The 23472-nt window shown below is 48.6% G+C and overlaps 1 protein-coding gene across 1 annotated transcript in view; it reads left to right on the top strand.

Moving 5' to 3' along the window:
• Nucleotides 1-6778: 6778 nt before the first annotated feature.
• The window catches only part of LOC146871500 (F-actin-monooxygenase MICAL1-like), a 147273-nt gene continuing 130579 nt past the window's right edge, over nucleotides 6779-23472 (top strand). The window contains exon 1 of the mRNA XM_085647101.1: nucleotides 6779-7051. Coding sequence (XP_085503227.1) covers nucleotides 6779-7051 — 273 coding nt within the window. The remainder of the gene's footprint in view (nucleotides 7052-23472) is intronic.

Below are 23472 nucleotides of genomic sequence, written 5' to 3'. Positions count from 1 at the left end.
GAGTGGGGACAAGACCAACAGAGAGGGTGGTTCCAGGATCTTTGGGGTGTTGGACCCGAACTTGAGTAGTGGGGTACTGTTTTGTGTCTCCATGGACACATTGAATGGCGACCGTACCTGACGTCGGCCCCACCGGTTGAGGCAAGAGCTGGGGTCGGAGAACACTCTGTCGACACCCCGAGTCAGCCAGGGCCATAAGTGGTTGTCCATCAAAGCTTACAGGGCAGCGGAACGACGGAGGTGACATGCCTGGGACCGAACACACATAATTCCTGGCGAGTCCCACCTCCATGGGTTCCTCCTTCTGGGGGCACAACCGAGCAATATGACCAAAACCCCCGCAATGGTAACACTGGGGTCCGGGGTTATTAGGTCGGAGAGGTACGGGGTATGGGAGCAGGGGGATTGGTTCCGGTCGCCTTTCGAAAGACGGACGGGGAGGCCGGAGGTTTATGGAGGGATGTGGTTTGGGGGGTGGATCTTCCTTACTTCGTTGGATCTCTTGTGCCCTACTGTAGGCACTCGCAATTTCCACCGCAGTGTCTAGGGTAAGGTGGGCATGTTGTCGTACCCACCTTTGGGTGCCGGGCAACAATGACATCAGAAATTGTTCCAGGTAGATTTTTTGTAACACGTCGTCCATGGTGGAGGATTGCGGTCTCAACCACCTATTTGCCAGGTCCTTAATCCTAAAGGATAGAGCTCTCGGGGTTTCCTGGGGTCCTTCCTTGATTTGCCGTAGTTTCCTGCGATAAGTTTCATCGTCGATACCCAACCGTTCAAGGATGCATTTCTTTAGGTCCCCATACGGTGTGGTACCCTGTACGTTCGCCTGTTGGTACGCCGCCTGTAATTCGCCGGTCAATAAGGGACCCAGGTAGTGACCCCAGCGGTCGGCAGGCCATGCTGCAGCCTGTGCCAATCTCTCAAAATTGGTAAAGAAAAAGTCGGGATCCTCCCCGGGTACGTATTTTTGCAGTACCACTGAGGGTAGGGAGGTGGCTGGTCTCTGGTGCTCCAACACAGTGGTCAGTTTCCCCATAGCCTGTTCATGGGTGGTCCCCTGACCCTTTAACACATCGTGTAGTTGGCCGCGATCGTCCTCGGCCGTCTTCAAGAACCGCTCCATCATTATCCCCATCTGCTCCTGATTCTCCGCCATTTTCTTTATTACGGCCTCCATGCTTCCAGCTAATCCCACTTCTGACACCACCTGTGATCTTCGGGATTCGGCGGGCTGGAAAAGCAGGCAAGGAGGCCGTATATAGTGTGCAATAGTCTACTTTATTGAGTCCAAGGTACGGTGTGCAACAGGATAGAATACGGGTCTTCTGCAGGTGGAGGGGTGGAACCGATGTGGGATCCCGTCGGTTGTGGTTGTCGTCACCGAAGGTCTTCTGCTGTCCAAGTCGCCGACGTTGGTCCCAGGAAGGGGAAGGACGGACACCTCGGAGGGCAGTGAGACAAAAACACAGAGGGAGCCGTTAGACCTGCGGACACTATGTCGCTGCCGTAACCTTCACCCGGGAGTGATAAAGAGGAGGGGAATGTGAGGAGAAGGGACGAGGCGAAAGAGGGACAAGTCGAAGAAAGATGGGTGTTCGGAAAGGGGGTTGAGTGGGATACTATGTACAAAGCGTGAGGTGCTGTACAATGGATACTGAGAGCTCCTATTAGGGTGCAGGGGTGCTAACAGGAGAGAGACTATATACATCTATGTACAAAGAACCTAGGGTACACACGGGTACTTTAGAGTGCTATACTGAAAGAAAGCTGGTACTCACGGGCTCCGCCGTAACTCTCATCCGAGTTACGGCCGCTCTTCAGCCTCCTCCGGGGGACTCCACCAGTCTTCCGACCACTCTTCTGGTTCGCCGCTCTCGTCCTCTCCTTTCGTCGTATCTCCTGCCGGACTCTCCTTCCACGATCCTTCGACGACTTCTGCTTCCTGTCTTCCGGCTTTTCTGTCTCCGGCGGGGAACGGGTAGGAGGGACTTCCGGGTATCAGGGGTTGTCCTTCCGGTGGGTCGCTGTTCGGGATTGGCTCCTGTAAGAGAAAGAGGGGCGGGGTTCCTGGGGTCACCGAGTCTGTGGATGAAAGCTTGGATGGACTGTCCGAGCAGGGAGGATTGAGCGGAAAGGACTCCCTGGACAGGGTAAGAAAGGGGGGCCCGATCCGAGGTAGGGAGTCTCCGTTACAAGCGGTATCTCCCGAGGGCTCAGGAGCCACAGGTGGGGCCTTATCTGCAAGGAAAGGCTCGTTTAAGGCGGGCAAAGGCGTCCGTATCAACCCCAGCCTCCTTGGGGCGTTTAGCGGGTGGGGGTTGAGAGTCGGCATGTGTTACGCCTGGGTCCGGGGTGGCCTGGGTAGCTTTGGCCAGATTCTCTCAGGCCAGCTCAATGCGGTGGGAAAGTCGGTCCTCTAACGGACCAATTGCCTGCTCCACCGCTTTGTAGATGGATTCATCCACCTTGTCATAAAAATCCTCATCCCACTGGAGTGCCGTTAGTGGGTCCTCCTCCCACTGATCATCAGTGTAGATCTCGTCCTGGTAGGACCCCAGGCGAAGATGACCGGATTAGGTAAGTGGGGTAGCTTGCAAGGAGGGAAACTTCTGGCTAAGGGGGGCTGGGTCTCGGCCTAAAGTCAAGAGCGAGCAGTACTCGCAGAAAGGGCAAGCCCCAGGACCTACTCAGCCCTATGTAACCTTGAGAGGGCGGCCTGCTTTCTAGGTCCCTGCAGGTAGTCCTGCACTACAGACTCCAAGAGAGAGCGTTCAACAGGAGCATACCAGCGATAAAAACAGACCCCAGGCATTAGAAGACGCACATGCCAGCACAGTCTGATGACGGAAATTATACAGACCCAGCCAAGCACTTGACTCGGGCGGACGTTCACAGGCCTGAATACACGCTGGAAGCACCAGAAATAAACCCCTCAGGGCGTTGAAAGCAGGCGGCAGGCTCCGACATGGCGAGCAGACTCCGAGATCTCAGCACGAAATGTGCGGAATCTCTGGAATGCTCGCCGCGTCGCGGGCGCAATGCGCCCTGTAGCGGCCGGAGGAATGCCGCGAGCCTGAAACTAAGCCGCTAGGGAGGGCGTTCCCACAGCCGAACGCGAGTCTGCCAAGGCGCGGCTGACGCGCGGTGAAAGGAACTAACTCAGCTTTAAGTAATAAAACAACAAGAAGCTCTTCACACCAACACCAGGCGGGCAGCGGACGACAGCCGCGCCGCCCTACCGAAATAACAATCGCGTCACAATATCTGAAAGCGCTCCAAGCAGATAACAAGCGGAAAGCAAAACATGAGATTACAGTACATTGGAATTCAATACACCTGATAACATAAGCACCAGGCAGTCAACAGTGAAACATGAAGAGACAAAAAACCACGACTTAACTTGGCTGCAAGCAGCGAAGAAAGAGGAGGAATGGAAGAGGAGAGAGGACTAGGATTTCCGTGTAGCCCTGTGATTGGTGGACTCACACAGACACTCTATACTGGGACACTCTATTGTTCAAACTTTGTTATTCCCTATGGTTCATGGGAATGGTAGTTAAGTTTCTTTGAATGGCTGCTATTAATAAAGCGTGGAAAGAATAGCATAATCCTCGCCTCCGGTCCTGACCTAGAATCCCAATTGCAACTGGAATACTTGGCCTCTACGCAGATGGCACAGAGCAATGGCCAAGGACTGGAGGATCATGGCTTTTGAACATCGTTTTGACCCACTGACGGCCACTGGGAGAACCTTGCACTGCCTTCAGCCTTAACTCAATAGCACACAATTGTGGCCTTTAATACATACCTGGAGGAGGCTGAGTTCAAAGTATTGCACTATGGAAGAGTAATATTCTACAGAAATAAAATACAAAAACACAAAAGCCTGGAAATGGCTAACGATATTAGGGACCGCAAGATTAAGTTAAACTTCAAATGTAAATACGATCTAAATTACTGACCTGGATTACCTTAATGTTTCATTGTTCAGAAATCGATCATTGTCTTTATAAATAAGTTATAAATATAATATTATGCTTTTAATTACTACCGCGTCTCAAACACGGATGGACCCAGCCCACTTATAGCCCTGAGCCTGACACTTGTGTAATTCTTTGAGTAGAATTTGCTGCCGCTGTATACTGGTTTATGTTGGTGGAAACCTTTAACTCCATTACCAATACCTGCCACTGATGTTCATTTTTCAAACCCTACAAGGATATGCTGAAACAGCCCACCTGATTTTGTGGGGAGTCACTAGATTGAAAGTGCTTATCAACTCGACTATGAAGAGTACATTTTAAGTAAATGTGTTTTCATGTTCCACAAGCACTGCACCGCTTCACCTTTTCCAATTTTGGTAAACCTGTCTTGTAAATATAATTATCTTATGTGATATCTTAAACAATACATGCTTCATCAAGAGTGAACAACTGAAAATCAGTATGTACTGTGCTTTCATTAAATAGACATGGAGAGGACATTTTTATGCCTCCCTGCTAAGGTATAATGATATATTGAATATATCGGAAAGAAATCATAGTTCTATATAATTATATTAGAAGCCCAGACTTTGAGGAAAACCGGATCACCCAAGTATTGTACCATTGTGAGTGATGTTAACTGAGCTCACAGCATTTCTTTAGGGCGCGCTCTATCATAATAGTAGAGAATTTAAGAAGTTTGAACAGATTATACATTTGTACTCAAATTTTGTCTTTAGTGACTGGCAGTCTTGTTATAGAAGCTCCATACTCTGGTACTGTAACCTGGCAGCCTAAGGATTTGTGCAGTAGGGGCTTGGGCCTACATGTCCAGTGGACACAAACATGTACATTGTCCTTGAATCCAAACGATATCTCCTGGGTGTTGGGCGAAACCAACGTTCCTATAGGACCTATATTTATATCATAATTCAATTCCTCTCACTACGAATCTCCAAATAGGGCTTCTGTTTTCAGAAACAAATGCCTTCAGGTCCCAAATGATCCCTATCACCTGTTGGGTCCCCCAGGGTTCTCTACGGTCTCCTGCAATCTTCAGCCTTTACATGAAGACGCATTGTGCTCTACCATTACACAGTTGATAAGCAACAGTACTTGAAAGTCTCCTCTGACATCTAGTGCCTCTAACTGGTGCCTGGACATCAGTTATCCAGACCTGGATGTCCAGCGCCTACCTGAAGCTCAACCCAACCAAGACAGAATTTCTATTCTTTGCAAAGAACAAAAAATAGTATAAACCTGGCCCAATTACATGAACCTGATGGCTCTGGACCCCAACTTTCTTCAAATGCCAAGACACTTGGCTTCAACCTAGGCACCAACTGCACCCTCAAGGAGTAAAATTCAAAAAACACAAAGCCAGCCTTGTACCAGCTCTCTCTCTTCTAAAGAAAGTGAAACCATTTGTTCCAAAAAGCGGTTTCACAACTTCTGTTCAAGCCTTCAGACTCTTGCATCTTGATGGTGATAAAGCTCTGCTCTATGGCCTCCCAGACTTCACGCTGGCCCTGATTACTCCTCCATGGCCTGATGGAATATGGCCACCTCACCTCCATCCTGATGGAATTCCACTGACTCCCCTTGCCAGCCAGAATCATTTTCAAAACTAGCTGCATAATTTATGAAGTTATCGCGGCCAGCAACCCCAGCTTATCTTGCAGACAAACTCTCAATCTCTAGCGATTGGCAGCACACCCACAGCCAGGACACCATCTAACTACAGACTAGGTGTAAAAAAGCAAAAGCAAAACAGCAGGCCTTTTCCATGCAACATCCGAGATAGGGAATTGCATCCCATATCCATCTGGACTACCAAAACGCTGTTCCAATTCAAGAAGGAGTTGAAGACCTCTTTAATGAACACTGTATCCCAGCTCATTAACAACGCACAGTACACCTACCTCTCCTATCAATTGTTGACTTGATTGCTCGAAATTGTCCTCGTACAGTGCTCTGATGCCTTCTGGCTAGGTTTGTGCTATAGAAATTCCATATACATACAAATATACATTTTCACGCTGGTGGGCACACAACATCCCTTGCATCCAGGGCCCTGCCATATATGCAACAAAAACCCTCCTTTCTAGACAAAATGCTATAGTTGTCTGGCATTGACAAAGCACTTACCCAGCTCACTTCCAATACTTTTATATGTGCTATGTCAACAGGAGAAAATGGAGTTCAGAAATAGGTTGGGTCTTGGATCTTTGATGTTTGGGGAGAGGTGAGAGGTTCTGGTGCAGCCGGGAAAGGTGTACTCCCTAATGAGGACATATTGTGGAAAGGTTTATAATGAAATTCTTTGATTGTCGCAGCAGTCTTCTTTGGCAGACTTGGTAAAATAAATTTTGCCTCACTTCGCTACTGTCTCCATCAGAAAAAGACTGGTAACCAAAATAGACCTGCAATGTCATTCTCATGTTGCACTAACCACACACAACTAGTGAATCTTGCCTCCTGCAGAACTGTTGGTGGGGGGGGGGGGGAAGGGGAAGGGGGAGTGGAAGCATGGGGAAGAAGGGGCCTAAGGTTACACTTTTACTACCTGATCTGTTACAGTGGCAAGTGCATTATTTATTTACAGGAAGAGAATTGCTCCACAGTATTGCCACCCTTGTGGGAAACATCCACCTACCTGTATGCCTACACTTAAAAGCCTTGTATTTCTGATTTAGAATTTTTTTTTCTGTGTCCTTATTGAAAAGTAAACATATTTGTGTTATTTCTTACAGGCACTCACCACCTGGCAGTGCTCCTGTGACAAAAAGATGGCCCCACCGGAGGCATCCAGTTCCCAGAACACAGCCCATTCCGTATTTGACAAATTTCTTTTGGCCAGAAGCGGTGAGGAGACACTTGGGACTTTCCAGGAGCTCTGCCGATGTCTGGGCCTGCAACCAGAACCAGATGGACAACTCCAGTTCTACCAAAAACTAAAATCCCGGCTCAACTACTGGAAGGCAAAAGCCTTGTGGACCAAGTTAGACAAAAAAGCTAGTCACATCGTCTACAACCAGGCCACGCCCTGTGCAAAGACGAGGGTAAGGAAGACAGGAGTTTGGGAGACAACCGCAGTCAAAACCAGGGTGGGATGGCGTTGGACTGGCAAGAAGCGACTGTGAAAATGCCAAAGATGATATAAGGGCACACCACACACGGAGTGGTATAAACCATTGGATATGGGATAATATCAGAGTACAGAACCTATATTGTAAGTGTTGTAACCAGAGCTGGTCTGTGTCAATATTTGCTTAAAGAGGGTCAAAACAACCCAGTCTTTGGACAGTTGGAGAGCCAGGGTAAAGGGGAAATAGTGGACTGAATAAGGATTGTGTATGTAGTAAACAGTGTGGTTTGAATAAAGGAGCATAAAAAGTCTGGGCTCGGCATGGGGTGTAATTTTAGACTAATGAAGGGGGTGTCACAGCCAGGGCTCTTTGGAACAACTCAATGGAGTGGATGAACCTGGGGTAGAGGGAGTGAGTGTGAGCTTGAAACAAGACCCTTTAATTTGAACTTTTGGGTTAAGATACTGGTAAAATTGAAGTCTGGGTATAGAAACCGACACACACACTCCCTCAACCAACCCTACCTGCAGGAGCTCCAGTGCTCACTTATAATAGGACAGATTCAGGGCTCGCCAACGTGTTGGGATAGTGGTCTAACAATGCCCCTGGGATAAAAAATAATTAAGTGTCTCCCAAACTGATTCAGATGTATTCCTTGAGTCTAGTAGGGCTGCAGTCAGTTACTCCGTTGCCAAGATATTCCATAGTTATTCCTGCTGGTGAGGGTTCTTTTCTAGAAAACCATTAATGGCAAATGTCACTCAGATCACATTATCACCATGTTACTTTTTGATTGGTGTAGCAAGGTGGGGGGGGGAGGGGTCCAAGGCCCAGTATTATAGAAAATAAGTTTGCGTGTAGCTGATATCCCAATATTTCTTTCATAGCTGCCAAGATTTCAACCAAAAAGATCTTAATTTGCAGGTAGTCCTACCAGGTATGGTTTATCTCTCTGCATTCCACATCCCCTTCAGCACAGTGCAGGTGTCCCCTACGAGTAGCTCGTAAGCTGCTGGCAGCCACTCCCCCGCTACCTATAAATAGCTCTCCTGTGTGCAAACCAACCTACTGAATTAGAAGCTGTTGCTTGGATGAATTAATATAAGTAAACAAAAATTGAAAAGCATGAAGAGAATGTATGCATTTTCAGAACTCATAAGCTGATGATTTTAGAAAAATTGAGAATTTCCAAAATATATTTGAGTAAGAGATCCTGCGCAGAGGGAAAGACTGATTACTTATCGTTTTACCTTGGTGTCTGGGCATTGCAGCTGTGGCTGTTATGTATTATGCACGTAGAGGCTTTCCACATTGACACCGCTTTTTTTTTTTTTTTTTTTTTTAAATTAAACATTTTATTCATCAAAAACAAACGTAAATCAGCAGTACAGCAGATGGATCTGAGTCTCATTCTGGAAAAGAAGCACTGCAAGATTGCATCCTTTACAGTCACATGGAATCCCATTGTCCGCGTCGAACACAATCATCGATCAGAGTTTGGCTTTGTACTACAGTCATATACCACAAGTATGCAGCTTCTAGCAACCGAATATTAAAATTTACGTTAACATTACTCATCCCCATGTATACTGACATTCTCAATGTTGGAGAGGTCCGCCATTTGGAACCGGTCCTGCTGCAGTTCAAGTGTTCGGGATAGGCAAATGTCACCTCTGTACTTATTCCACCCACCCCATTTACGATCCCATTTCTTAGGGCAACCCCTGCTTTTAAAGACGTCTTTTTCAGCTATCATTGCTAGTTCCATATCTGCTGCCCAGTCGCGCACAGTAGGGGCAGCTCCCACCCCCCAGTGTTGCGCAACGTTTCGTTTACTATGATCCAACCCAGTGAGGCCCACATTTTCTCCTTTTGGGTGAGGTCAGTAGCATCCCGAATATTAAGAAGACAGAGCTGTGGGGTGGCCTCCAAAGTCTTACCTCCCGCCCTTTGCATTTGCATGGTAACATCATCCCAATATTTCCGTATCACGGGACAATCCCATATGACCTGGAATGAGGCCTCTATCTGTTGACAGTCTCTAAGGCACATCGGGTCATCTCTCCCACCTATTTTGGCCAGAATCACAGCATCTAGGTACACACGATTAAGTACTTTCTATTGGACCAGGCGTAGTCTCATAGGAATCGCGACCTCCCTGGGAGAAGCCAGAGCGTCTCGCCAGTCATCTCCTAGGTCAGCTTCCCAATTGTGCCTAGGGCATATCAAGGGGTCAGGGCGGTTGTTCAAAAGTTTTTTGTATGTGAGTGATATGGCTTTTTGGTGCATGGGGTCAAGTGTTAATCTATCTTCCAACGGTGAAGCCTCAGATATGGGGGTCATCCTTGGGAAGAGTCGTTCTAAGGGCATGACTTATTTGTAAGTAGCGGAAGGTTTCGGTCGGTGCAAGCTGATGTTTTTGCTGGAGTTCTGTGAATGTAGTCAACCTCCCTGAGACCAACATATCTCCCACAGTTGAGATGCCGATAAGGTCCCACTTGTCGAACCCTGGACAAGTGCCGAGGCGACCCAGGCGTTCTGATTCCCAGAGTGGTGTGGCTCGCGTGATGGTATTGTGCCAGCCCATGTGTTTGTTAACCCTGTATGGAGAACTAAGATTCTACCATTAATCTAATCATCGGAGTGTGACGGTTTCTTCATTGATTGCGTTGTTAACCCTGTGCCATGTCCCCACGGTGCGCGCGGTGGGCCCTGTGAGGTTCAATTTCCAGGGATTCTAATATAGTGCCCTTTGGTATCCCCCCCCCACCCACCCCATCAACCCCCGATCAGTGCGGAAGTTTGGATCATCGTGGGCCCCATGAGCCCATTTGTTAACTGCGACCAATTGGGATGCTTGGTAATAAAGCTTAATATCCGGTAGGGCGATGCACCCATCATACCACCCCGCCGTTAGTTTTTTGGTTGCTATTTATGGGGCTCGGCCATCCCATAGTAGCGTACGCACGGTGCGTTCAATATTATTAAAGTATGTGTTCGGGATCTTGTCTGGAGCATTTTGCAAAGCGTGTAAAAAGCGCGGGAGCGCTAGCATCTTTAAGAGAGCTACGCATCCCAGGAGGGTGAGGGGGAGAGAGCGCCAGTGCCTGACGTCGGCTCGGAGAGGCGTCAGGGGCTCGAGCAGATTCGACTCGTAAAACAGGACATGATCGGTTGTGATATACGCCGAGGTAGCAGAAGCCCCTCGGTGCCACAGGAATGTCACACCCTTGAGGGTTGCATGGTGGTGCCCCCCACAGTACATAGAGCTGGGACTTAGCCCAGTTGATAGTGTAGCCTGAATGGGTGCCAAATATATGAAATATGTGCAGGACCCGAGGTGGTGAGGCCATATATCAAAGAATATTATCTGCGTAAAGTGAAATACGGTCCTCATGGCTCTTCGTCCACTTCAGGCTGCGGATAAGTGGGTCTCCCCTGATCCATACCGCGAGTGGCTCCAGTACCAAGGCGAAAAGCAGCGGCGAGAGAGGGCACCCCTGTGAGGTTCCTCTTCCCAATTGAAACGACCTGAAGGGGTGGTTGTTCACCACCACCTGAGCGGTTGGGCAAGCATACAATAATTTGAACCAGTTAATGGATTTGGGCCCAAAGCCCATCCTCTCGTACAGCGAAGAGAAAGTCCCATTCGATGGTGTTGAAAGCCATTGTGGCATCTAATGCTAACAAAGCGGCATCCTCTCTAATCGTCTGACGTCTACCTAGGACCCCGTGCAGTCGTCTTAAATTCAGGGCTGTATTCTGCCCAGGCATAAAGCCTGATTGGTCTGGATGTATCAGATCTGATACGAGGGAGATAAGCCTGTTAGCCAGCAATTTGGCTAGTATTTTGGCTTCAACTGTTGAGTGTGATGGGACGGTAAGACTTGCACTCATTCGGCGGTTGGCCATGCTTATGGATCACCACTATGGAGGCCAGTCGGACATCTGCAGGCAGTAACGCTTTTTGGAGACTTTCCGTATACATTTGTAATAGGTGGAGGGATATTTTTGACGCCATGGGCTTAAAAAATTCGATCGGAAGTCCGCTGGGTCCCATAGCTTTGCCCGAGCGGACATTCTGTATAGCTACTTGGACTTCCAGATCAGTGAATTTGCTATCAAGGGAGTCCCTATTTTCTGGGGATAGGCGGTTAACGTTTATAGTTGAGAGCAGTTCAACCGCTGCGAGTGGCTGCGTGGCACACGGGGAGGTATACACCGACGCAAAATGGGTGGCGAATGTTTCTGCTATACGTTGAGGATCAATGATTGCCTCCCCATTGGGCCCACCTAGGAGGCGGACCCATCTCGACAGTTGTTCCTTTTTTTCCAGCAAGGCAAGGAGTTTACCAGTCCTCTCCCCCATTCTCATATATCCTGTGCCGGGTTAGTTTGTACTTTGCTTTGGTAGCGTCTGCGAGGAGTCGCTGGTAGTCAAGACACACCACCGCAAGTGTGTGCTGCGCTTCCTGATCAGGCAGGAGTGCAAGTGCCCTCTCCCGTGCTAGGAAATCTGTCTCGAGCTCCGCTATATGCCTGACGAGTTCCTTTTCATGACCGACCATCAAAGCTAGGGCTCCGCCTTTTACCACTGCACCAAATGCACCCAACAGAATTTGGGCCGAAGAGACCAACCCTACGTTTTCTTTAAAGTACAGTTCGGTTTCCTTGATTAGCGTCTTTTTGTGATATATTAAGGTCCCAGGGTTTTATGGTGAGAGACTTGCGTTGCGGGGACGCGCCTATGGTTATGGTGGTGAGGATAGGTGAGTGGCCCAAAATACCGCGTGCAAGACAGCGGCACTCTGAGAACTCATGGATGTCTTGTGCATGAGTGAACATATGATCGATATGCGATTGACTGTTGTGGACCCCAGAGTGAAAAGTAAATTGTACTGCGAAGGGATTAAGCTGCCGCCAGACATCAACAAGGCCCATGGCGGACAAACTCGGCGAGCTGAGATCCCCCGAGGGGATCCCTGCGTGGCAGGAGGTGATCCCTGGCCCCGTCTATCGCGAGATTAAAGTCTCCTCCCAACACCAATAGGCCAAGCGGGAGGTGGAGGAGAAGTGTTCCCAGGTCCTGCAACGCGAGGTCGCTGCAGTCCAAGGGGGCATAGACCGATAAGACATTCAGTGTCTTCCCCTCCCACGTGCTGGTGAGCGCTACATATCTGCCGTGATCATCGTTCCAGGTCTTATGTACGATGCGTAGAAGTATCCCCGTTCCACTTGAACCGGACGTAAACCCCGCGTGTGCTACTAATCGATATCCCCACCTATTTAATGCTCCGCAAGAGTTGCCAATTAGGTGCATTTCCTGTAGAAGGACTATCTCTGGTGTTTGCCTCTTCAGATATTGGAGGACTATCCCTCGTTTGATTTTGTCCCCAAGGCCTTTAACGTTCCACATGAGGAACCTAAGATCTATGTGTGCTCCCATTGGCGTGTGGACATTTTACTGGAGCGAGGGAAACCTGCTTAGGATTGGACCTTGGTGACACCATGGAAAGAAGGGTGTGCGACATATGCGTGTGGGAGTCCACTCTGTTTCAGCAGTTGCGGGCAGCCCAAGGAAGATATGGGTTGGCGTCCCTAATAACCTCGATCACCTTGTGACGTAAGCAGGAATTGTGACCTTTAGTGCTGTAAAAAATGTTGCTGCATAAAATAAACAATACTCAACAAAAAACCCTCCACCCCCAGGTTGTGACGTGTCAGATCTACTTGCCCAGAGTGTTCTTGGATATGCGAAATATATCACTACCATCACAGAAAAACAAAGTTCAAAACAATTGAAACAAACCCCTCCTCCCCCCAACACCCACCCTGCCTCTCTGCACAACGGTCACAAAACTACCCACTACTCCAAACTTGCAGAGTGCCTTTCGCCCACCCTCAACAGTATTGGGAACGTGATCCAATCCCACTTTCCTGGGGCATCAATTTGTGTGAGTACTTGCATCCCCAGCATTCGACCCCATAGTATGTGAATCAGACATAGTAAGTGATATTCATCAAAAAACAAAAACAGCGATGCCACCTCCACAGGAAATAAATGAGATTGTAGAGCTGGACATGTAGGATCCAAATTGTGTTAGAGTTCAAATGGAAGGCGGATGACGCCAGACCAACCTGCGCCTATCGAGGCTTTGCCCAATAAGTCATGTTGACCAAAGACCAGTCTCTCGCACTTTCAAACCACCGATCTCTATCCGACTGAACCCTGCGTCGCTGATTCACCGCCTGGCTGAGACCCCGGCCGCTGGCTTGGCCTGCAGTTATTACCATTTTCGCCAGCAGGTTTATGAGGACGTTTGCCAACAGTTCGCCAGCCGTCGAGCCAGTCCCATGCGTCCTCGGGTCTAGTGAAGAACCATACTTTCCCTTCAGATTCCAACCGCAGCTTAGCGGGGAGCAGCATGGCGTATTTGATTTCTTGGTCCTGCCTCGCACGCTTCACGGCCTGGAAGCTACGACGTTGTTTCTGGACCCGTAGAGTGAAGTCTGGAAAGAAGGTGACTTTGCTATTGTCTATGGCCAGCGGCGGGGCCGCTCTCGTCTGGAGTATGGCATCCCTGTCACAAAAGTTAAACACTCTTGCCAGAAGAGGTCGGGGAGGCGCACCAGGCTTGGGCCTACCCTCGGGTACCCGGTGTGCACGTTCAATCAAAAAACATTTGGATAGACCCCTTGGCTGGAGCTGCTGGAGTATTAACTCTTCGACAAAGAGGTCCGCTGTCTGCACTTCGGCCCGTTCCGGCACCCCTAAAATGTGAATGTTATTAAGCCGCATGCGGCCTTCGTAGTCTTCGAGCTGTAGCGCCATTGCATCCTGAGTGGTTTGGAGTTCAGTCACATGGCGTTTGAGAAGGTCTGTATCGGTTGACAGATCCTTGGTAGTGATTTCAACTACATTGATGCTTTCAGAAATTTTCCTCGTGTCCGCTCTGATCAAAGAAACCTCTGTGGCGACTGTATCAATGCGGGCTTCTAGAGGTGTGTACCGTTGTTGCGGCAGTTAAAATGTCCTGCGACGTGGGGTCCGGTTGATCCCCTCTAGGTTTGGTGTTAGGTTGCGTCCCATCCTGGCCTTTCTGCTATGCGAATTTGTCTTACTTTGCTTGTAGCGTGCCTCGACCACTGCAACCGCTTGCCATGATGTAGCCAGTGGGTAGGATATAGTAGAGAAGGGACCAGCCGTCCAAGTTACTCACCGCCGCCTGCCGTGAGACCAGGCTCACACCGGCCTGTTGGTTTCCGCCAGCAAGGCCCAGACCTGGAAGTACCGCTATGTCAGAGGAGTCCCACACCGGTTGGGGGTGGGCGGGGGAGAGAGAACAGATAACTTGCAGGGAGCAACACCAGCTGTTCAACGTGCAGCACTACAGAAAGTCTTAAATGTGCAGGAACAATCTGCCTGAGATGAAATGAGTGCTGGAATCCAACTCCCCCCTCCCTTGCAGAGAGTCTATGCGGCCGCTGCCCACACGGCTAATACACTGGTGACTGGCTAAATCCAGGCATAGCTTTCGCCCCTGCCGCCTCCATTAAATTGATGCAGACTCCAGTCCACCCTACGTCGTAGCGCTTCCCCCAGCACCATATCTGCCCAAAATGGCTTTGAGGCCCACACTCTGGGACCAATCCTCCGCAGTGGCGCTTGATCTGTCTGCAGTGGCGCCGTCTAGTACACCGCAGCTCACGTTATTGGGGCCCAGGGTGGGTGATGAGGAAAAGTGCGAGGCGTTAGCGCAGGGCCTGTAGGCCTCCAGTGATGTCCTGGAGTGGGGGTAGGTCCGGACCGGCACGCAGGGCCGGATGGTGCAATGTAGGTCTTTGCGGCCGGCTCCGATCGAGCCCGTGTCCTTACGCTAATAAAATGTGCAGGCCGCCGTCGGCCCGCGGGGCACACTGGCAATTTGAGTGTTGTGGGGCCAGCGCACTCACCGGTGATATCGCTGGTGTGAAGATCCCAACAGGGCCTCTCCGTCACAGGCGTGGGCCTTGATACTTCACCGCGGTGTAGATGTAGTGCGCGCGGCCGGAGAGCGACGTGACACTGGGTCCTCCGGCGCCGTCGCAGAGCTCCGCAAACTTTCGGCCCCTCAAACGCCCCCGATCGAGGCAGTCTTCAGCCCAGCCGCCAGGCACGGTACCAGGGCCAGGTGAGCTCCACCATAAACGATTCCGTCCGGGGCAGATTGTGTTTATCAGTTTATCAGGATTTATCGGGAGTGGCGCGACTGAGCTAGGCTACCGTACGGCCATTTCCCTCGGCTGTTGGCCATGCCCCCCGACAACACCTTTATAACATTACTGCTGGCAACTATGCCTGATGAGCTGCGGTGATCACTGCTGATACTCTTGCATATGGTGCCCACTAATTTAACTTGTCTGCTGTGGTCGCTTTTACAGTATTAATAATAATAGTAGCTCCATGTGATTTTCATTGAATGTAAGTAGCTTTCATGAAAGAAATGGCTGGAGACCCCTGGCATAGTGTACTTGTACCGTAATAACCTTTCATGAGTTGAGTGACATTTCAAGACCAGTCAAATACTATTTTACAGTGTGCTTCACTACTTGTTATGATATACTTTTGAAAATCCATTACATTAGTCCCCATAAGTGTAGTCTGGCCTGACCTGAGTGGATGAGTGTGTGTAATAGATGCATGCCACAGAATGTTGTGAAAAGTAGTGCTTCAACCCTAGTCTATCCTGCAAATTTCACAAACTTTTCTTCAGAGGGTAGGTCTCTTGTAGGTGGCCCACATGCTTTGGATATAGTATCCAGAGCCAACACCCATCCTCACCTAAGTGACATTTTGTGTATAGGCCTTAAATAATAATCTCTCTTGGTTCTTGAACATATCATCGACAGACAATCCCCTGCTTTCCAGCGATTACAAACAACCTGGATTTAGGATAAGAGCAAAGGTGTAATTGTGTTGAATAGGAGTGTGGGGTGATAGGTAGAAAATAAAATGCCTGAATGCTTAAATAGGTTATCTCATGCCTGCATTGTGATCTTTGTCGGGGTACTCGGGTACACATTGCAATGATTTAGCTCCCTTTTACTTACAGATCAGGTCGCATATTGACCTAGCAGCGGTGATATCTGCTATGATTCTAAGCTAGCACTACAGTAAGGCAGGAAGTCTAGAAGGGATAAACCTTCTGGTTTGGGAGTTATCAGGGTCTTAAATCTTAGTCTCCATCTCTACGAGATAAAGCGCAGTGTCAGTAATTTGTGCTCCTGGAAAAGTGACTTGTTCACTGAGATCAGATGCCTTAAATAGGTATAGGCCGCTCAGGATAGTCAACTTGATTGCATTAATTCTACATAGCCAGGAAAGAAACGTTGGAGCCCATCTCTGGTATTCCTTGCAAATATATAATAGGCGCTGCGGAAAATTAGCTGTGTAGTGATGGCTTAGTTTGGGGGCAGCATAGATGTAGATGCCCAGTTATTTGATTTATTTTCTGGCCCATCAAAAACCGGGTTTGGGTGAAAAGCAAGTTGCATCACTGTGTGGCAGGATAAGATTTGTACGGTAAGATTTACTAGAGTTCAATTTAAAACCTACCTCTGCTTTATAGTTTTGAAGTTGTCGAAACAGTTGAACTGGGTGTTGTGAAACTGAGGTGGAAACTTGTCCCTTAATAAAGGAAATGAAGGACACAATGATCAGGTTTGTGTGCCTCCTCCTGGTTGAACTGCCCAGAGTCACTCCCATTGTGAACCAAACCAAGCACAGTCTATGGGTCTTTCTCAGCAGAGTCACCTGCGTCCCGCAGCTCGTTAAGGTTGGTGATAAATTGCACACGATTTGGGGAGTGTGTTTGATCCTTTAATTTACTGTTTTCTTCTAATGGCTTATAGGTTCAGACTTCTTTCCTGACAAATCAAGCTGGTTCGAACTATGAATAAGTGTCACAAAAAAGCAAACTAAATGGATGACACGGGGATGCCTTTGTGAGTGCCCTACCTACCCCAGAATTGTCCATTTCCTTAAGATTATAGTATGTGCACTTTGAAGATAATCTAGACCGAAGGGTTCTCCAACCTTTTGTGAAATAAGAGCTACTTGTGCGCACTGGAAGCCGCCGGGAGATACCAATGTTATCGGTGTTGTAATAGTAACTACATCAGACAAGATGATGTTGGTGGCCAAGATGTGCAAGATTCCTACCAGCGATGGTCTCGGTGCATCATGAAAGAGTTTCTCAAATTTGGAATGCATCTTCACGCGTAAAACAGCCTTAGCTGCAATGCTCCGGCACCCTGGTAATAATCTGGAATACTTTTTCCCGTGCCACTTGATTGATCAGATAGCGCTTTAGATATATTTTAGAAATTCAGCCATTTTTCTCGAAACAACTAATGACTTCTGAAAATAAACAGATTTGCATCTCGAATATATAATCTTAATTTTGTTATGCATATGTTAATTTCACAAAACAAAAGCTTTCAATTTAGTAGCCTGGACTGCACACAGAAGAGCTACTTCCAGGAGCTGGAGAGCTGCCAGCAGCTCGCGAGCTACTCGTTGGAGAAGTCTGGTCTAGTTTGGCCGTCGCGCTCATGAGCGGGGCTAGAAACTCCATATGATGCAGTGCCCTTCATGAAAGGGTCAGCTGGTGACATCGAAAGGAGCGCTGCAGACAAACGACCAGAGCACCTAGGGAGACCTGAACTTCCTAGGTCGAGTGGGCACCGACTGAGACTCCAGGACGAGCCCACTGTGATTAACACAATCTAAAGTATTGTAATGCGAGAAAATATCATTTGTTCGGATCTTGTAATCGGAAATCAGTAATAGATCTATAGAACCTCGCAGATTAGAGGGTTTAAAGCAACAATCTAGAGCTCGAGTTTGAAACAAGTGCCCCATCTATCCACCAAGAAAGATGCTATAAAATTGTGCAGTTATTCTCGAGGCCTCGTCTGTAAATGCTTTGTCCCATTCTGACAGGAAGCGTCATGTCCGGCTCATTTTTCAACTGGGGAAAAGCCTAAAGCTTTAGTTAGTTAACTCAGTGTCTACGAGTTGTGCAGATGTATCCGAATCTCCTAATCTCTAATTATTTTTAAAACGTGTTCATTTGTGATACATATGACGTTAAATAAATGTCCCAGAGTTTACTGGAATGATCAAAAAATATTGTATTGATAAGTGACGGATTTGATGTGTTCTGCTCAGAATCCGGATCAAATACGGACTCTAACAGTACTAGAAGTTTTTCCCCAGGCAGTTCGTGCAAAAGACTTACCCACAGGCTCCCCTCCTTCGTTAGGATTACTTGGTAACGCTAAAATGAACAATAATCTATGTTCTCTTTCCCACATTGACGGTTTTTACAATTTGCCTTTACAGACGTTTTTGAAATGTACAATCTTTGCTTTGTTGCACGAAAATAACTGACAGATGCTGAGCTTTAACCCATTCAATAAGAAATTCTTGTGGCGGTTATTAAAGTCACTGCATTAGGGCTGATCATTTTAAAACAATTTGTTAGAGAAATTACGAGCGTTCTGAGTATACATGGTCTTAAGTCAGTATTCAAATTTCTGGTGATCGTAAAGCATTTCAGCATCAATATTCATTTGATTTAACCCCTGCGATCACCCCTACCTTCCACTAACCTGACCTTCCTCGGCTTGGCAGTTTGGGCTTGACTGTTCCCATGAGGCAAGGCTCAAGACTGATTTGCATATGGCCAGGTCTAAACTAAGGGCGGGCGGAGAACTCCGCAAATCTCCACACACTCTAATGGAGTTGGCCAGCCCCCGCCTCCAACACCCCTATTAACAATTAATTCTACATTAATTAAAAGTAAATAAAAAAACACTTATCTGTACTCGTGGGCGTGCGCCCGCTGTAGGAGAGTAGGGTCTGCTTTCTATGTTCAGCCCCACTTTTTGCTTTTGCTTTACTGGTTTTCGACTTAGATGTGGCTGTGGGCCTGCTAATCAGACCCACAGCCCTGCTGTTCTCTCTCTAAATTAATACTATGTACTTTAGGTGCATAACCCATTTGGATAGGATCACCTTATTGGCCCCTGTACAGTGTACCCTAGGTACCCAGGGCATAGGTGCACCCTAGGCCTACCAGGGGCTGCAGCATGTATTATGCCACCCCTGGCCTGGCCTTCCATTTTGACAAAACTGGCTGATCACTCAGCTGGGGCGAGGTCGTGTAATCACCCCTTGCTTAGGTGTAGTATTCCTATACCTAACTTACATATAGACACATGTGTACCTATTAGTCACTCCTATGGCAGGCCTTAACAATCCTGGAGGCAGAGTGCTTGGTAACATGTGAGATGGTGCTCTAGCATGAGCTGAGCCTGTCTGCAGCTTTCGGAACCCTGTCCTTATAGCTGTTCTATGATATAGCCTACCATATACTCTTAAAGTGCCTTATAATCTTAGACGGTTATGGTAACTATGGTTTGGCTTTATCGAAACATGTCGTGTAAGGTGTCTAACACTGTGGAATAATACCCCCATGCCATTTCGGGACATGAGAATATTATTCCCCCCTTCTAGAGGGAAAGACATGTTAAAATCATACTTCAACTGTTAGCCTCTGACCAAAGCATCAGCATCACAAAATGGATGCTGCTGCCATGACACAAGTCTGACCTCCTGCAGCTGGGAGTGATCCCAGCCAGGGAGGCCTGGACAATAGGTTTCCTGCTTGGGGAGGTGCTAGCACCTCCCCAGACAGCCTTTAGTGTATTGGGGCAGGGAGGGATGAATAGAATGAGACATGCCTGGGGCACACAAGGTGTCCCGTGCATAGTCCAGTTCAAACCGGTGCTGGGGCACTCCAGCCCCAGTCCTGGTGCGAAACTGGACAAAGGGAAGTGGGTGTAACCACCCCCTCCCAGGTCCCACCCATAAGGCGTGACCTAGCAGGTATCCCAGCCCCCCAGATTAGTATAAGAGTGGGAGTTGGGCCTCAAGACTTTAGATTATCCTGAACCTGCAAAACTGAACAGAAACTCTGGACCTTCGACATTCGACGAAAAAAGAAGACTGAAGAATCTCCCTTGTAGCCAAGGAGTGGCTACCCTGTGCAAACAGGCACCATCAAGAGACTACCCTTTGCTTTGCCCACGTTCTACGAGGAACCGACTGCAGAGCCTGACCAGAGCCTTGACTTCCAGACTTCTCCGACCCTGATCCACATCTACAGCAGAGCTGAGATCCGTGGAGGCGACGAGCGACGTGGGACCGGCTACCTGGAAAAAGTGGCTAGTAACTTAAAGCGCAGCTTCTGAGGTACCCTCGGAGTTGTGCACCGGGGATTGAGAAGCCCCAACCCCAAGCACCATCTGCACCGAAGATCAGCCCCCCACACTCCACGAGTCCTGCGTGGGGCCCTTCTGCATTTTCCTGCTTGCCGCGTCTGTCCGGTTGCTTGCCCGCTGGCTAGTGGCCTTTGTGACGATGCACCCTGAAATCTTCTGCGCTGGTTTGGCTCCTCCAGACTGGCTCCCGCTTCTCTGCAAAGAAGAAGCACCCCAGACCTTCCTGGTCTGCACCAGAAGCAAGTCCTCCGTTCTTCGTGGGTTCCGCTTGCCAAGGCTTGGTGAGTCCTAGTCCAACTTCGACGCCGCCGACAGCAAGAGCCTACGTGGGACAGCTCGCCTCCTGGTCCGGGTCGTCCTCGACGCTTCCTGGTCCTCGTGGCTGCAGCGACAAGCTTCACCTTCACCTGCAATCTTCACGACATCGCCTGGTTCCTTCCTGGTTCCACGTGGTCACTGGCTAGTGACCTTGACTCTGTCCCTTCTGCTTGCAGGTTTCCTTCCTTCTTGATCCCAGCCTTGGGATCCACCGGACACTCTTCACTGACTGCCTGTCAGCATCTTTCTTCAGGCATCCATAGGAGTCGACGACGAAAACGACGCATCTTCACCCCTATGCACCCGCAGCCTGTGGGCTAGGTAACTTGGGTACTCCGGTGCTCATCAGGATAGTGACTATCCTAGTGTCTAGTTTTCAAGTCTCAACTTCCTAGCTACTCCGGAAGTGTCCTAAATCTATCGTTTTCTAAACTGTACTATTGCTATTGACTTTTACGCATTACGCGTGAGTGTTTCCACTCTGCACACGAATCCCGTGGGCCTCCCACTTCCTAACTAACGCTAGTGTAGTGTAGCCCCAGCGATTCCCTAGGCCTAGGCCTATTCTATTTCCGTGACAGTGGTTCTTATACCACTTACTTAGTATATGGTTTGCGTGGCCCCTAGGGCCTAACTGTATTACTTACCTGTGTGACTTAATGTATGCTTAAATAAGACTGTGTTGTACTTACCTCTAAACTCATAAAGAGTGCTGAGGGTTTGACTAGAATAAATACACTTTATTTTATATATATATCTGTTGTGGTGTCCTTTCATTTGGTATTCAAGGGATTATATATGGTATCACAGCTGGCTTCACATGCCATTCAGAGTTTAGCCTAAGACTGCTCTTGTCCATGCTACCACTAGGATAGCTGGTCTATAAGGTTGACTTTACAACCAATCACCATAAGGGTATTTGGACTGATATAAGGTGTACACTAGAACTAGTGACATCATACATCAGGCCAACTTCTCACACCCGCATTCGAAGTTTTCGCAAGGATTACCCAGACGGCGAGGCAGAGGGCAGCCCGGGGACGCCACATTACAGGTAAGTGTTTCTAGGTCTCGCCTGAGCTAGCGCGCATGCGCTGCTCTGCGAGGCTTTAGTGAGGACTTTTAACTCCAGACCACACGCTCGTGCGTGTGCTTTTTTGTTTTTTTTGCTCACTGCTATTGGCCTTTACGTGAGTCTTTCTAAGAAAGACAGCACCCAATTGGCCAAAGGCGGGTACATGTCCCACCTTCTTCCTCCCCTGGCCTAGAGAGCTCGGGAGCGAGCAGCAGCACCATCTGTTTACAATTATCGATTCCGTGTCTCACGGTCGCGTTAATTGGAAACAGATGGCGGTTGCGCTGGCCCTGGTGCCCTTTTGCTCCAAACGCGGAGCTTTCGCTGCCATGCATTTAATTGAATTTGCTAGTGTGGCAGTACAACTGTGAGGGCAGCAATAATTATAGCGTACATCTACTTAAAGCCCTGGCCCAAACCTTAATGCTCAAAGAGTGATAAAATGCAGATGTCATAAACCTATAATAGGCTTTTGACCTGTACCTCGGAATGCTTTACATGTTCACCCCGTGCCGCGCGTATACTAATGGAGGGGTGTTTTTAGGATGTAAATCTGAACAGTTGTAGTTCACCTTCTACAGGAGAGGGGTTGACGGGCCTAATTTATTGAAGACACAGAAGTTTCGACAAACATTTCTTTACGGTGCTGGAGAGGGCCTCCCTCTGTACTTGACTGTGGTGTCGTCATTCTGGCTTTCTCGTTATATGTAATGTTTTGTTATGGTGTTATTTGTATAGCGCTGCCGCCATTGTTATGCCCTCAGAGCGCATGCGCCCTTTGGATATGGTAAACCCATAATTCAAACAGGGGAACCATCATTTACCAGCTGCGGGGATGTTTCCTTCCGTTCGTGTTCTTAGATCAGTGGCCACGTATGGAATGCGCATGTCCTTGAAGTTCACTGGGCCAATCAATCGTGGCCATTTATAGAGCGCTGAGATTATATAAAGATATCTAGGCGCTATTGCTGTCAGCGGTATGAATCAACTCAGCGCAGGAAGGTTTTCGAAGCCCCCCTCCTGCCCCCTATACAGAATAGATAGGATAATATATACTCCCATTTGACCCCCTCCCCACTCTGATAGCATTTGCGATGGAGCGCTGACAACACCAGCCCTGAAGGTGCCCCGGGGGGTATGTGTGAAAGAAAGCCCCCCTGCATTCTGGCAGTGCCCCCCACCCTCCTCATCCTCCACAGGGCTGCCGACACAGGGCCACAGGGACCTGTAATGAGGCTGCCGGGACCCAGAGCAGTGCAGTGCGCCGGGCCTGTGCTGCTGGCTGCAGGGATGAAATGGAATGCGCGAGCAGGTGGCTGCAGGCGAGACACTGTTGGGCGGGGGGGGGGGGGGCAGCCATGCGTGTAACCGAGTATATTTAACAGCACCGTTCTCACGGGCACCCCTGAAAGTGCGCGCAGGGCGGGTTCATCAGGTGCTAAAAAGACTCCCTTTGCCTTCTCTATTTTCACCCACAAAGCGCCACATGCCTCTAGATGCTTCCAGGCGCTAGAATATCAATTTGTAAATGTTAATAATAGTGTCATCACATTTCCCTCCAAGGGACTGCACATGGCAACATTTTAACGTGCCTGGGGCAACAGTAGCTCTATTCTATGCCAGAAAAAATACGCATAATTTTGAGGTGAATTTATCATTGAGTTGGCGGCTC

Source organism: Triturus cristatus, chromosome 1_1, assembly GCF_964204655.1.
Source record: "Triturus cristatus chromosome 1_1, aTriCri1.1, whole genome shotgun sequence".
NCBI lineage: Eukaryota > Metazoa > Chordata > Amphibia > Caudata > Salamandridae > Triturus > Triturus cristatus.
This window is presented reverse-complemented; position numbering and strand designations above follow the sequence as displayed.